At 61.1% G+C, this 15,581-nt stretch overlaps 1 protein-coding gene across 1 annotated transcript; it reads right to left on the bottom strand.

Annotated features, from left to right (window-relative positions):
- Positions 1 to 3,743: 3,743 nt before the first annotated feature.
- Lcn10 (lipocalin 10) lies at positions 3,744 to 15,437 on the bottom strand. Its single transcript, XM_087183371.1, has 7 exons — positions 15,323 to 15,437; positions 14,604 to 14,743; positions 14,367 to 14,534; positions 14,148 to 14,218; positions 13,865 to 13,972; positions 13,143 to 13,241; positions 3,744 to 12,864 (listed from the first exon to the last, which is right to left on the bottom strand). Exons 1-7 carry the CDS (start codon positions 15,434 to 15,436, stop codon positions 12,836 to 12,838), a joined length of 729 nt encoding a protein of 242 aa, XP_087039497.1. The 5' UTR covers position 15,437; the 3' UTR covers positions 3,744 to 12,835.
- Positions 15,438 to 15,581: the final 144 nt, after the last annotated feature.

Genomic DNA, 15,581 nt, shown 5'->3' with positions numbered 1-15,581 from the left:
GGGAGGGAAGGGAAGTGAAAGGAAGGGAGGAAAAGAAAAATAAATGAGAGAGATACAAACTAGAAAGGAACAAAGCTGTCTCTTTTTGCAGATTACATGACTGTCCATCTAAAAAAATCTCAAGGAATTTAAAAACAAAACATAACAAATCCAACCAACCAAAAAATCTCCTAGAACTAATAAACAAGTTCGGCCATGTTGCAGGATGCAAGATAAATATACAGAATTCAATTGTATGTTTACATACGAGCAACAGACACTAAAATTTAAAACAATACCATTTACAATCATTTAAAAATTAAAACACTTGGGTTCAAGTCTACAAATCATGTTTAAGATCTGTATGCTAAAAATGACACAGTAATGATAAAAAAATTTAAAGATGATTGTACACCTAAAATGTACCAATAAAAGGATATACAAAAAAAATTTTAAGATGTAAATAAATGGAAAGAAATGCTGTATTCATGTATTAGAAGACTCAACCTGTAAAGATGCCATTTTTCCCAAATGATATAGGATTTGATGGGATCTGTACCAAAATTCTAGAAAGAAATTTTGAATAAATGGACAAAGTTATTATAAAATATATATGAAATGGCAAATGAATTAGAATAGTTAAAACAAAAGTTTTTTAAATGAAGTGGATGATTCAGCCTACCCAGTGTCAAGAGTACAGCTACAGTAAGGAAGACTGCCTGAGAGCAGAGGGACAGATTCCTAGGTCAATGGGCAGATGGAGCAGAGGTCCCTGAGACAGACCTACACAAGCTGATCCACTGATTTCTACAAAACCTCAAAAACAACTCAGTGGAGGAAAGGCAGCCTTGGCACAAAAGGCACTGGGGCAAGTGGACATCCACAGACAGAAAAAACAAAGAACCTCAACCTAATTCTCAGGCCTTATACAAAAGTTAACTCAAAATGCACTGCAGGTTTCATGTAAAACATAAAACTTAGAAAATAAAAAGAAAGCTTTGGAATATGAAGCTAGGTCAGGGGTTTTTAGATACATCACCAAAGTACGATTCAGAAAAGGAAAAATAGTGATTGCCGGGCATGGTGACATGTGCCTGCAATCCCAGCACTTGGAAGGCTGAGGCAGGAGGATCGCTACAAGTTCAAGGCCAGCCTGAACTACAAAGTAAGACCCTGTCTCAAAAAAAAAAAAAAATGATTAAGTGCTCTTTATCAAAACAAAAACTTTTGTTCCACCATTTTAGGGGAATAAAAAGAAAGAGTAAGAAACAGGAGCAAATATTTGGGAACCAAACATCTGACAAAGACTAGTTTTTGCACAGTGTAAGAACTATCAAAGCTCGACAGGCAAAAAAGAATTAGAAAACGTGCCAAGCCAAAAAGGGTCATTTCAGTGAAGAGGGTAATCCCACCAATGGAAATAAGGACAGGCAAAGACATTCAGTGGCAGTACTCATTAGTGAAATGCAAATGAAAACCCCAAGGCTGTATCACCAAACACCTACCCAGATGGCTAAAATAAAACCACAGGGCTACACAGAGGCCTGGGGAGGAGACATGGAAATGGGGTGATACGTACCTGTCGGATGGGAATGAAGCAGTGCACGGTCCCCCCAAAATGGCTTGGCAGGGATTTAACACACTGAACATGCAACAGTGACACAACTCAGCAATTGCACTCTGGCACATTTATCTCCCAAAATGAAAATGTATGTTCATGCAAAAACCACACAAAAATGTTTAGAGCAGCTTTATTTGTAAGAGCGTAAGAGGCAGCTTGGTTATTGCGTGTATGATGAGGCAGCCAGCAAGAGACAGGGCCTGAGAAGGAGTTCGGTGCTCACCCCACGGGTAGGAGTTAAAATGAGGTGGCAGCAGGGCTAAGACCTGGACAGGAGCTCCTCGGGCAGAATGGATGCAACCCCTCACTTGGAGAAATTAAAACTAAAATACAACTGGTTTTCTTTTCAACTCCACATGCTGAGAAGCTGGTTTAGAGAGCATGAGTCCCACTTGGTCATTGTAAACCCACAGACCGCCTGTGACAGGTGAGCCTTGGACGCTGGGCAGATCCCATGCTCTGCTCATCCATAAAAGATGCTGGGCAAACAGCCATGTAGCACCCACTTTCTGGGACCCCTCCCAGCTCCCAGGAGCTTTCTCTCTTCTCAGAGTTCCAACAAGCACCTCCCCCTTACTACCTCCTTGCTGGCCCCATCTCAGTCTTCGCCTTCATGAAGCAGCAGATGAGCTTGTAGCGCATTAGCTATTTCAATAGCACCGCACTAAAAAACAGAGGCCCTTCAGCAGTTGCATAGTCAGACACACTGTGGTCCATTCGTACCACGGAACCACTGGGCAATAAACAGGGAGCGACTTTTACACATTTAACAACCCGGACAAATCTCCAGGAACAATGGGTCCTGCAATTTTCTGTACAGTGGGATGTAGCAGGCATCTCTGCCCAGTATTAGCGGCTATAAGTGGCACAAGGTTCATGCCCCTCCATAATTCAGCTGTACTATGTAAGGAGTCTGACCAAAGCTTTATGGGACTCAAATGGGCAGTCAGATAGCAGAGCTGGGCGAGTATAGCTCCTCTGCTAATGGCTGCTACCGAGACTCACGTCCTAGTTCATGCAGTCACAGGGCCTTGCTGAGTTCACTTCCAGCCAAAGTCAGCTTGACGCCAACTAAATTCTTTCCCTCTGAATTAACCATTTGTTCTCTTCAGCAAAAATATGCCAGTGCCTCCCTTTTACAGTCCTGCCTGCGATACCTGCTATCACCAGGTGTCCTCCTCCCCTTCTTCCCACACCTGTAATGAATAAACACGGATGCGCTTGGTGCCTTTTGTCTTTGCTGCCCAGAGCGGCTTAGATCAGCCCAAGACCCAGCTTCCTCTCTAGTCCTGTCTCTGTCATCTGTCCTTGCCAGCTTACATCACATTGTCTCACAGGAGATCGAGACCCACGGCCAGTGCTCTCGGCAATGTTCTCTATAGTGGAATTCCGTTTCTCTTACGTTCTTGAAATGACCAAACTACAGGTCAGTAGATCCCAGGGGTGACAGCATAGGGGGGAGGAAGGATGGGGCTCGGAAGTGCACACCAGGGTCCATGTTAATGAGTTGTGTCTTGGTCGTGGTTGTTTGTTTGTTTGTGGTACTGAGGATGGAGCCCAGAGCCTTTGGACTGAGCCACATCCCCAGCTTTTTTAAAATTTTTAAATGTTGAGACAGGGTCTCACTAAGTTCCAGGAGGTTTCTGTTTCTTTCTTTTCTTCCCCCTACTGAACCAGGGGAAGTGGCACAAGAGGGGGCATCTGGGGCACTGGCTCACACTGACCACAGTGGGCCCCACGGAGTGCTTCTTATGGAGGTCCAGGGCACCCCACTAGTGGATTCTGAAGAATTGTGGGGGCTCCCCAGGCCACCTGCCCATGAGAGGGCAGAAAAGCTTCCTGCTTGCCTGGCTGGCCGGCCTTTCCCTAGCTGTTGCCCCTGCCCTGGCCATGACCAGCACTGGTCCTGGCAAAGGTTCCCACCTGGGCTACAACCACACCTTCTCCCATGAGGTCTGAGCCAGCCTTGTTCAAGGGACCCTCCCTCCCCAATTATTTCTTCCTTATTAGCTCTCCTGTGACCCTGAATCGTTCTTTACAGTTCTCCTTACACTTGCATTGTTCATTGTTCACCAGACAAACTCCCCCTGTTCAAGGTATTGTGTGGTTCTCGCTCCTGATTGATCGCTGATTCATATAATTATATATCATTTTTATTAAAGGTCATAAGGGCTATGGGGGAAAAGCAAATGGAACAGGTCGGACAGTGGCTGGGGGGACAAGGGGTGTTTGTGTTTTAGATGGAAGGGTGCGGTCAGCCTCACCAAGGCGGCATTTGCTCAGAGAACTGAAGATAGTGGGGGAAGTGAGGCACGAACGGCCGGCGGGAGAGGCGCCCGGGGGAGGGACGTCGAGTGCTGACCTGGGGGCGCCGGGGCCTGGCACGTGCCGGGAAGGTATGGGGAGGACGGGCAGAAACTCGGGCCCGGGAGGGCAGGGCCCGCTGTGGGGCTGAGGGTGTTACAAGGACCCCAGGCTCTCCTCTGAGGGGAATGGGGCCCTGGAGGCCTTGACAGAGTGAGGGTGAGGCACTCTTAAAGGGTCGGCCCCGTGCTCACCGAGGACAGGTCGTGAGGAGCACAGAAGCAGAGGAGCAGCTGGGACGATACTGCAATGGTCCGGCCCAGAGTGCCGGTGCCGTGCCGTCTGCCTGGGGGCCGGGAGTGACAGGTGTAGGCGGCCGTCCCGCCATGGACGAAGGGAAAGCGGGTCAGAACCCGTGACGGGCTGTGTAGACGCCGACCCCAGTGGGGCTCGGCTGCGATCCCTGAGCGGGGCAGACGAGGTCAGCCGTCCTCATGGCAGCTCGAAGCCGGAGGGCAGAGAGGGACCCGGCAGAGAGGGACCCAGGGCGGGGCGGCCTTGCTGGGGTGGAGACTGGGGAGGGACACGGGGCAGCAGCGCTGACCAGCATGGGAGACAGAGGCCCGCAAGGGACAGGAAGAGCCCAGAGGTGCACAGAGGTCCCGTGTCGGCCCAGACGCCAGATCCCAGGGAGGTGGGACCACAGCCTGGCCAGAGAAACCCAGGAGCACTTGATACAAAATACAGCTCAGTGACATCAAACAGCCCCTTCAAAACAGGCGTTGGATTTGACAGGTTCTCCTCCAGGCCTGGTCTGCGATGGCCAATAGGATGGGAGATGATGCTTAGCATCATTAGTAACTAGGAACCTGGGGCAGATCAAAGGCACAGGAAGTGCGACTTCGGCCCACCCAGACGCCAGAATTGAAAGCCAGATGAGAACAAGGGCTGGCGAGGATGGGGAGAAACCAGAGCCCACATCCAGCACTGGCAGGGACACAGCTACCTCACGGCCTGCAGCGTCATTCCTGGTGCTCCCCCAAGAGAAGCTGAAACGCCACACGAAGGCTCGCTCCTCTGTCAGCTCCTGGCTGGCTTCGCCAGCGTGCTGTCAGGTCATTCCTTTAGACGTGGGTCGCCAAACAAAAGTATTCCAGGTTCTTTCTGTCTCGAACAAAGAATCAAATGAGAGAAGCCAAAAACAGTGCCAAAAGTTCATTTGAAAATGAGGAGTGGAGGGACAAGGGAAGAGCCAGCTCTGCAGAGCGAACCTGAGCCGAAAAGGAGAGGAAAGAGCAACGTAAAAGTGCACCTTGGGTCTGCAAAAGCCAGGGCGGGCTACCGTGAGGAGACGAGACAGCGGGCTCCTCCTGGCGTCTGCTCTCCTCCAGCCGTCCGACTCTCGGGAGCTCCTGAGGTCTGCACGAGGGTCCTGAGAGTCGCCGGTGCCAACCTGGGGTCTCTGACGGCCCCGCCCACTTCTCCAGCCACGCCCTCAGGCCCCCGACAGCCTCAAGTAGGGACAACCGCAGCGCCCCCCAGGGGTGAGTGGGGGAACCACGCGCGTGGTGTCGTCCACAGCACAGAGCCCGACTCGTGGAGAGGGTGCCGTTGGACACACGCTACAGCAAGGGGAACGGTGACACTCCGTGTAACGGAAGAAGCCACTCCCGAAAGGCACACACTGAGCCTCAGGTGACGTGGCCGCCCTTCGCGCGTCCACGGAGACAGGAGCACGTTAGGGGCCGGGGGGCCAGGGAGGTGACGGGGGTGAGGAACGGCTTCCGGTGACTGGGACACTGGACTTGGCTCATGGCCATGGTTTGGTGGTGTTCGGCATGGGGCCGAGAGAGGAGGTGAGAGCAGCCCGAGCTGTCCTGCCCCGGGCAGCTCGCCCTGGGCACAGGATCTCCTCCAGGCTGGAGTGCCCCGGGGTGGGAGGCAGGGTCCCTGCAGCACGGTAGGGACTGCTCCCCCTGGTGGCCAGCAGTAGCACTGCGCCCTGGCAGGACACCTGAACTGCGGCTGGGCGTGGAGTCCCCCAAGGCCCAGAGGGTGCAAGAGCCAGCCCTGCGTGATGAAGGATTTCAGTCTCCCTTGTCCCCTTTCCCTCTGCTGCCCCAGGTGTCCGGCTCACTCCAGAGGGCTCCAGGCCCCAGCCAGGACAGTGACCCCAGCCACGTCCAACTGAGGACCCCATGAGTCCACAGGGATGGTCTCGCCCTGGACCTAGGACGAGGGGCCCGGGGCTCTAGGTGCCCAGTCCCTGGGCTGCTCTGCTCAGGGGGAGCCCAGTGAAGAGGAACCATGTGCTAGCAACACAGGGGCCCTGGGCCATCAACGGAGGACCGCGTTTCAGAAACTTCCAGAAACTTTCAGGAGCCGCGGGACCCTGCATCACCCGGGCCGAGCGTCTAATTCATAGAGCAGGACTGAGTCCTCCTCTCCTGTGGGCCCCCCTCACTGAGGGGTCTCATCCTCTCCCACGTGACCCAATCCATGGGCTCTGGGCCCCAGTGTGTCCTCTTGGGCTGCTCTGGGGGTGTCCCCAGCCCAGGCAGACAGACCCTGGGAGCCTGGGGGGACCCCATCACCGTGGAAAGTCCCCCCTCCCATGCAATGACCCTGGCTTGCTGCTAGGAGACTGGATGCCCCTGGGCCTTGGCAGAGCTGCCTCCAACGTCTTCCTTCTTCCTTACCTCCCAGGGTCCCCGCTCCTCTGCCCTGGGCCCTGTGAGTCTATGTGTGAGTGTGTTAGCATGTGAGGGAGTATAAGTGAGTGTGTGCTGCACTTCTGGGTGCAGCTCATAAAGCAGAGAGGAAATGGCCTACAGAGGAGGGGGAGGCAGGGATCCCCCAGATCTGAGGGCCTTCATTCCCCTTGCAGACCCTGTAGGGCTGAGCCTGGCCTGGGAAGCCAGGCCCCTCCATTCCTGACTGGACACTGCTTACCTCGTGGACACAGTCAGTCCCGTTCTCTCCCCTGCCTCAGTTTCTTGATTGTTCCGGCAGGGGTTGCGCACAGCTCCCAGGACGCAGAAGCCTCCCCTCCCTCAGGCTGATGCGGGGCGCTCTTGGACCTCCCTCCCGGGAGGACACCCGAAACTCCGCACAGGGCAGCTGGGCCTCTGTCCTCTGGACCCAGGACGCCATGCACATGACCCCTGTGCCTGGACTGCCACGCTCCGATGGCTCAGCAGGGCCTGCCTCGTGTCTGTCCCCGTCCCTGCCGCCTGAGCTGTGCCCCCACAGCCTCGTCTGGCCAACTCTACCCCAGTGGCACTGAGAGTGGCACGAGGACTTCCTTCTGCACAAGCTCCAACTCGAGTTAAATTCGCACAGGATGCTAGCGAGGTCCTCCCCTCAGTGTCCCCTCTAGTCAGTGGTCACAGTGGGCAGGGAGCCCTGGGTGCCACCCAGCCCATGGGCCAGCCCCTCCTCCCTGCACAGCCCCTGCTGTGACAAACTGGTGGATCTCAGGAGTGGGGCAACCCCGAGGAACAAGCGGCTGCTGACTCTCCAGACCTTCAACCCAGGGCCCTGTGGTGGAGGCAACCTGAGCACCACCGGAGTCTCCACCTGCCCCAGGCCTCTGTCAAGCTCTGTGTGGATTCCGGGAGCCTTGAAAGCGTCTCCCTGCCGCAGCGCTGCTCAGGCTGTGCCTTTCAGGGTGCCAGGTATCGAGTGTGTGGTTGTGGGGAGTCCAGGCCCCATCCCAGGCCCACCCCAGGCAGCTGGACCCTGGTCTGATACACTGGTGTCAGCGTAAGCATCATGGGAACGACCCCTTTCTGTCCCCAGATGAGCAGATTTAAAGCCGCTGGGCTGGGTGGGCCCCGGGCCAGCCCTGCCCCTCTGGCCTCCTCATGCCCTGTTCCTCTGTGGCCATTTGATCAGGGTCCCTGTGAGTTCACAGCCCACCCGCCCAGCTCCCCAGATCCCAGCAGGATCCCAGGATCCCCAAGTCACTCCCGGTCTGGCCCATCATCCCACACCAGCCAAGGCCTGGCTGGACACAGGCAGAGCCCGCCGCACCCCAGGGCCAGTGCCTGCCCAGCACTGGGGAGCAAATCCACCCACACCCCTGACCCCAGCATGCTCGGCTCGGGCTCATGGGGCTGGCGAGAGCCAGGAGGAGGAGACCACGGACTGGGACCGGGGCCCCAGTGCCGGGATCGGAGCTGCCCCGACCTGGACAGGGGGCTCCTTGTGACGTCACTCTGCCTGTCGTGAGAGCCCCCCAGTGCTGGCAGGGGGACCCGGTGTCCCCAGCAGGGGGAAGGGGCGCACTGCAGCCGCTGCCAATGGCAAGTCTTGCTGAGGTCCCCGAGAAGTCAGGTTTGCAGAAACACAAGGAGCCCCGGGCAGGCGCCAGCCAGGGTCCGGAGTCCAGGGAGCTGGAGCGGATGAGGAAGCCCTGGACGGCGCAGTGGGAATGTGCTTACTGCCCTGAGCCGGGCACTAGACATGGTGATGGTGACAAGTGTCATGATCTGCAGAGTCACACAAGTAAGAGCCAAGGAAATTCGCGCCTCCTCTCCCAGGGTGTGAGCTGCTGAGGACACTGGGGACGGCGACGCAGAGCTGCAGAGCTGCACTTCTCAGCCCCAGGCTGAAGCCCAAGACCCAGGCGGCTCTTCGAGGTCCTTCTTGCTGTGTCCTCTCGTGGCGAAGGGCGTGGGGGACAGTGCGGCCTCCTGAGCCGCTTTGGGAAGGGCCTTCCTCCCCTCTACCAGGAGGGTCCCCGAGGCCGGCCAGCTCCACACGGCGACGCCTGGTTTCCTGGGGGCCACCTCCAGAGCACAGAGGCCACTGTGCAGAAAGAGGCCGGCAGAGTGACCGGCAGACAGCTGCGCCCCGAGCGCCCACTCCGTCCAACTTCATGGACGCCCCCGAGTCACCTTCTTGGCTGAGACGCGGGTGACCCGGGGACGTGGAGGAGGGAGGCCCTGTCCTTGCCTCATGCTGCTCCGGATGCAGCTTCCCAAGCCGCTTCCAGGGCTCTGCGCCCTGCCCCGCCCAGCACAGGCCCCGGGGGCTGCCTCAAGGTAAGGCCTGGGGCCCAAAGTTCAGGAGCCACTCCGGTCCCGGGGAGCAGGTCTAGGAGCCCTTGGGGTGGCAGATCCACGCGTGTGCAAGTCCCCAACATAAAATGACACAGCGTGTACAACCACATAACCTGAGCGTGACCTCCCTGTGCTTCAGTCACCTCTAGGTTACCCAGGACACGGGACACCACGAAGCGTTCTGCGGCATTGTTGGGAAGTAAGACAAGAGAACAGTCTGCTCAGCTCCGCACAGACAGCTTTGTCCGGAAGCTTCCGGTCCACGGTTGGTTGGAACCTCGGATGCAGAACCCAGGGACGCGGAGGCTGATGGGACCATGCAGGTGGCATCGTGTAGGTGGCACTGATGGAGGCAGAACCATGGCCCAGTGGGAGGCAGAGGAGCCAGTGGCTTCCGGTCAAGGCTGGGCGCTTGTGGCCTCGGCTAGAAGACTTTCTGGACGGGGGCCCAAGGCCATCTCAGCCTGTGTGGGCATCTGACACCATGGCTTCCCGGGGCAGGGCCGGAAGTGAGCAGTGGGCAGAGTGTGGGGTCACAGCTGCCGCTCAGGTTGCAGGGGTCGGAAGGGCAGGGCGGGAATGAAGCACACGCCGAGTCCCTCAGGACCTCGGCCTCTGGGCCGTGAGCAGAGGTGTCTGGGCAGGGGCAGAGGTGGGGCCGGGAGGCCTCTGCAGGTGGAGCTGGGGTGCAGGGTCGAATAGGGTCCCCCCAGATTCCATGCCCCAACCTGTGCACGTGACCTTGTGTGGAAACTGTTCCCAGAGGTGGACGAGCTAAGAGGGCTCCCACGCTGGCCCCAGACCCAGCGACGGGTGTCTCTGGGAAGGGGGAACTCTGGACCCGGAGACAATGGGGGCAGAGGCTGGGGCCGGGGCGGAGCACAGGTGCCGGCAGCACCAGGGTGGGCAGAGGCTCTTTTGTTCCGGGCCGCCCAGTTTGGGGCCTTGTGGGGGCCCAGCACCCTCCCGCCGCTGGCTGAGCTGGGGCTGTGAGGCTCTGACCTCACTGACCAGCTGGACACTGCTCTGGTCCCCACCTGTGGCTGGCAGCCCACTGGCTCCTCCCTGTTGCCAGGCTTTCTGTCTGGCTGAAGGAAGATGCTCCCCAGCCTGCGACTCCAGGCCCCCAGCCCCGAACAGCGCCCTGGGCCTTTGAGCACTTTCCCTGTGCCTGCCCACGCGGGAATCTCCAGGACGCCACTCTGACCACACTGTGGCTCTCTCATCATGCCCTCGGGCCACCTGGGCCACTGGAGAGCATCCGGCCCCTGTCTGCCCCCCCCCAACCTGGACGTCCAGGCCAACCGAGCGACCACATGGAAGACGGACATCCAGCAGCCGCCCTCGAGGCCCAGGACCCTGGGAGCCACTACTCCACCTGCAGCAAGCATGGCGGCTCTGCTCTGGGAGGGGGCACAGGTGTGCATGTGCCTGTGAGTGTGCATGCACGTGAGTGGGCGTACAGCTGTGCGTGCATGTGTTTGTCATGTATGCACTGTGCAGTGCGCACTGTACTTGTGGGTGGTGACTGTGTGCACTCGTGTGCATGTAACAAGATGAGTGTGTGCATGAGTGTGTGCACGTGTTTGAATGCGTGCAGGGTCTGAGCTTGCACGTGTGTCCCTCCTCCTTCCTGTCCTCCTCCCCTATCCCCTGTCCCTGGCAGGGTTAGGATGGAGATGGCAGCTGCCCTGGGCACTGCCAGCCCTGAAGGGGACACAGAGCCTGAGGCCCCCGGGGCCAGGTGGCTGCTCCCAACCTGAAGAGCTGGGCTGCGTGGGGGCTGGAACTGGAGGCCACTGATCTGGACACAGGCAGTGAGCTCTGTCTGTGTCAGTCCTTGGCTCTGTGACCTTCGGCCGCCAGGTGTGAAGGAGCCCACAGAGGGAGGGACAGGCCCAGGGCCCCTCCCCATGGCCCGCCCTGGCCAGGAGCCGGGAAGGAGTGGTCAGGGCTCTCCTGCGTCTGGGATCCGTCCCTGGAGGGCGGGGGGGTGCATGGCATCCCCCGCCCTCCTCCAGCCAGCCCTGGGCTTCCGGTTCCGCTCATCAGCCCAGAAGCATCAGGCGTCTTACCTGCCAGCCCGGCTGCCCAGTGCAGGGTGCTGGCGAGCAGGATGTTCACACCAACGCTGCTCGCCAGGGCAATTAACAACTGCTGGGGGCAGCTCGAGAGTAAGGGTGAAACCCGCAGCCGCCCACAGCAGGCCAAGTGCCCTGCGCCCCCTGGCGGGCTGTGAGGAGGACTCGCCAGCAGTGCTCCTGCCCGAGACTCCTCCAGTGGGTCAGAACCAGCAACACCATCCTGAGGAGCAGGTGGACATCCTCGGGCTCAGCGCCCGGCAGCCCCTTCCGAACAGCCCAGGGGCCAGACCGCCTCGCTGGGGAATGGGTTCAAAGCGGCCCGAGGACAGGGTTGTCCTGGCCAGCAAGGCCCCAGGGAAGGTGCGAGGCCCGCGTGTGGTTCCCACTGAGCTGCCTGCGAGGAGAACAGCCGAGGTCTAATGGGGGGCGGGCCAGCCTCAGATTCAAGCGGACGGCCCAAGGCGCTGTTCACCATAGGGAGGGGCAGGGCAGCTGACAGGACCCACACTGACCGAAAGGAGCCTCACCGTGTGCACAGCGATTCCACGTGTGCAGCCCCTGCAGACCGGCGCTCCCGGGAAGGTAGGATGCGCTGACCACAGGCCCGGCTCAGACGCCCCAGGGTCTTGGTTTTCCTGGTTCCGGGCATTGGAATGCATCGTGCACCTCCCGACAGGACATGCGGTGGCTTTTAAACTTAGCACAGCGGCCACCGGAGGCCTGGCCGTGGCCTGGGCAGTGCCATGGGAAAGTCCAGGGGTCCTAGGAGCCTGGTGGCCGTGGGGAGGCTGCTCACCCGGGAGGACGCACAGGAAGCAAGGCCGATGTCACTGAAGGATGGCGCGGGGCGGGGAGCTCCCTGATCCTGGGCCTGAGGCCCAGCCCAGTGAAAGGTGCAGGGTGAGCCCAGTGCGTTCCGAGCCCACCTGCAGAGGCTTCCAGCTACGCGGGAAGGAGCCACCTGGGTCCTTCTGGTGCTTCTAGTAAAACATGACAGGAAAGGCCAGGCATGGTGCCCACACCTGCAATCCCAGCACCCTGGGAGGCTGAGGCAGGAGGATGGCGAGTTCCTGCCCAGCCTGACAACTTAGAGCCTCGGTGAAACCCTGTCTCAAAAAACAAAATGAAAAGGGCCGTTTTCCTCCCACTCTGGTCTCATCAAAGCCATTTCCTCCCCCAGGTGCTCCAACCAGGCCCTGCTATCACCTGTGAGTCTCGCCCGGCATCCCTCCTGCATGAGGCTCTCCCCAGCCCTCTGCCAGGTGGCGTGGGTGTAGGTGCACAGCTGCTGCGTGCAGTGGCTCCCGGGCGGCCTCAGGCCTGTGACTGCTGGTCCGGCTGCTGTAACTGACCGGGCACCAGACCAAGGGCTGCGCCTGCCTGCTATGCTCAGGCTCCCGGCCCAGCTGCTCGCCTGATGCCTGGCACATGGCACACAGGTGCCTCTGAGGGTCTGGGGGATGGGTGAGCAGCTTCCAGAGACGGTGCAGGACGTCTGGGGCTGAGGGCGGCAGCACGGAGAGGACGCGGGGCCAGGCTTCTGCTGGGCAGGCCGGGGCTGCTCAACAGCAGACAGGACCCTGCGCCAGGCCCGGCACGGCTCCTCCTGCCAGGGGCTGTGCCCCCTCCGCTCTGCACTCAGAGCCAGAGCCCCTGGGCTTCCTCCAAACACGGCCTGGGCTCAACAAGCTCCTCCACGAGCCACAGAAGGGGCGACTTGTCATCTGCAGCAACACCAAGGGCCTGGGGTCCTGAATCCCAGGATGAGCAGGGGACAGGTGTCACGGCAGGAGGGTGTGCGTGCAGGAGGCTGGGGGGACAGAAGGTGTGAGGGGGGTCCTCCTGGAGGCTGCAGGGGACCCAGCCTGGGCAGGCAGAGCCTTTGTCCCCAGAGCACCCTCTCTGTGCGCCCTGGGCAGGACCAGCCAGGCCTCGGGAGGCTGGGAGGCCTGGGAATGCACACACGGTGCCTGGGGCTTGGGCTGCAGGGTTGGAGAGGCACATGGACCCTCCCACATCTCTGGCCCTCCAGAGGACCCCTGTCCAGCGGGATGGGCAGGCCCAAGACCCTGGTGGGGCAGGCAGTACCGTCTTTGGGGAGCACGGCCGCCTCCCTGCTGAGCTCCAGCACAGCACTCGTGTCCATGAACTCTCTCAGATGCAGGAAGCTGGGGACGCTCTGCCTGTCTGCGGGGGCGGGGCCACGGCACAGTCGCCCTCTGGCATCGGGGCTGCACCCCCCTGCCGAGGCCATCCTGCCCCTGTGCCATTTCCAAGGCTCGAGGCTCAGGGCTGGGGTCACCGTGCGGGGCGGGCACCCGGGGGCCTCTGCTGGCACGGTCACTCTGGACCCTCGGGGCCTGTGCCCGCCTGCGCACAGGGGGAGGCTGGGACCCCCTGCACCCTGGCCACTGCACCCCAGCCTGGGGCCGGAAGTGGGCTCAGCCGCTTCCCCCACGCCCTCACTGCCACCCAGGGAGGACCCCGCCACACGCTCTCCTGGCCCCGGTCCCGTCCCACCGCCCGGCCTGGCCCCTGTCACCCGGGGCCGGGAACCCCAGTCTCCCAGATCCCGCACAGCCCGCCCACCACACGGCAGCCCCAGGTCCTGACCTCCCGCCACCCCTGCCCTGGCCGCCCCAGGCCCCCACCCTGTGGTCTCAATTTCCCTGTCCCCTCCGGCCACCCTCCCGCCACAGGCCCGCTCCCCTCTGCGCCATCCTCCCGGCAGGGCCCCGCCCTCGCCTGTGTCCCGGGCCCCGCCCCCCAGCCCCCCCCCCCACGCTGACTGGGCCCGCGCTGTCACTCACGGAACAGCAGCAGGCTCTTGTAGGTGTGGCCCGTGCGCCCCAGCCGGAGGAGCACCAGGCCGTAGCTGTAGTCGGTGGACAGCACGTGGAAGCCCAACACGCCCTTCCCTGCAAGGAAGCCGCAGGCCACCTCGGCTGGACATGGGCCCCGCTGCCCAGCATGGCACCCGAGCCTCCCCGGCCGGCCCTGGCCAGGTCACCCGGAGCAGAGCCAGCCTGACGCCCGCCCCACGCCAGGCACCTGCCAGTCCCCGCGCGCGCTCCCCACGCCGGCCCCGCCTACCGGTGTTCCTGAACACGGCCGCCTTCTTGTCTTTCCGCAGGGTCACCCCCTGGGACTGGCAGCCCCGAGACCTGCGGAGGGGCCGTGAGCGTGAGGTCGGGAGCCCCCGCCTGCCCGGCCCCCACAGGACGTCCTGGTCCCAACTCTGCTGCCCTCCGCTCCCTGGGGCCTGGGCCGGGGGACAGGGCTGCGGGTGAGAAGGAGGCTCGGGGTTTGGACCTGGAGGCTCTGCTGTTCCGAGGGCTCCAGAGTGGCCAGGGCCCGGCCCTCGGCCGGGAGGAGACACCCAGGCCCCAGCCCCGCGGGACGCCCCCGGGCTGCTGGCACCTCTCCCGGACGCGGCCTGTGGTTTCCAGGTTGGCAGAGGCGGGGCGTCTTCGTGGATCCCTGCACCGCCCCCTCCCGCCCCTCAACAGTCTGCGGAGGGGGTCAGGGGCCACCGCCCACCCCCCTCACCGGCTGAAGGCGACGGCCACCTGCAGCCGGCCCGTCCTGTGCACCTCCACCGTGGCGGCCCCCAGCTTCCTCTTGTCTCTGGCTGGCAGGAAGCCCGGGGCGTCGGTGGCGACGGCAAGAATGTACCAGAGCCCCGAGAACTGTGGGCGTGGGGGCCGGGAGCCTCCCTGAGGTGCGGTCCCCCAGGCTCCTGGCCGGAGGGCTCAGCGCACAGCCCTGCCCAGCCCCAGCTGCCCGTGTCAGGCGGAGGAGAGGCTGGTGCTGGCTCCTCAGGGACAAGGGCAGGGCCGCAGGCACCAGCAGGTCAGAGCCCCCACCCACCTCGCAGGCAGGGCCCTCCCCACCCAGCCTCCCTGCCCCCTCGCCCCTGGCTGTTCTGCCGCAGACACGAGGGCTCCAGGCTCTGTGTTCTTGGGAGCACTGAGGCCTTGACCACCCAGGGCCGCCCCACCCGGAACCCTCTGCCCAGCGTGTGCTCACTCCCACTGCCCTGTGGGCCGTGCCTGCCCCACTGTCTGCGGGTCCCTGTCACCCTCGGCTGCAGCTCTCTGGGCCCCTCACCCTGCCCCTCCTGGGCTCCCAGTGTGGCGACCATGGGGACAGAGCCCAGGCGGCAGCCCCTGGCCTGGCCAGAGCCCGCGCCCTCCCCTCCCGCTGAGCACATCTGCCAGCCCTGCCCGTGGCATCCTGGCATGGGCACCAGTGGGCACGCGGCTCACCTTGCCCCAGTTGAGGCTGTGGGACTCCTTGGGGGGGCGCTCCTGCGGCTGGGTCCCTGTGGCCAGGACCAGCACCAGCACCAGGGCCAGGGCCAGGCCGGGCAGCAGCCTCATCCTCAGCACTCAGCCTGAGCGAGGCCCAGGTGCTGCATTTAAATCCCCTGTCCTTCCCGCTGTGGGTGTCCGTCCCACCCGGGCACTGAGCCACACCGGGTCAGCGGAGAGGGCCGGGGGAGGTGCCAGGTGTGGCCTGGGTTCT

The sequence above is a fragment of the Heterocephalus glaber genome, unplaced genomic scaffold (assembly GCF_053883595.1).
Source record: "Heterocephalus glaber isolate CG9 unplaced genomic scaffold, H.glaber_assembly_v1.0 deba00001479, whole genome shotgun sequence".
Lineage (NCBI taxonomy): Eukaryota > Metazoa > Chordata > Mammalia > Rodentia > Bathyergidae > Heterocephalus > Heterocephalus glaber.
This window is presented reverse-complemented; position numbering and strand designations above follow the sequence as displayed.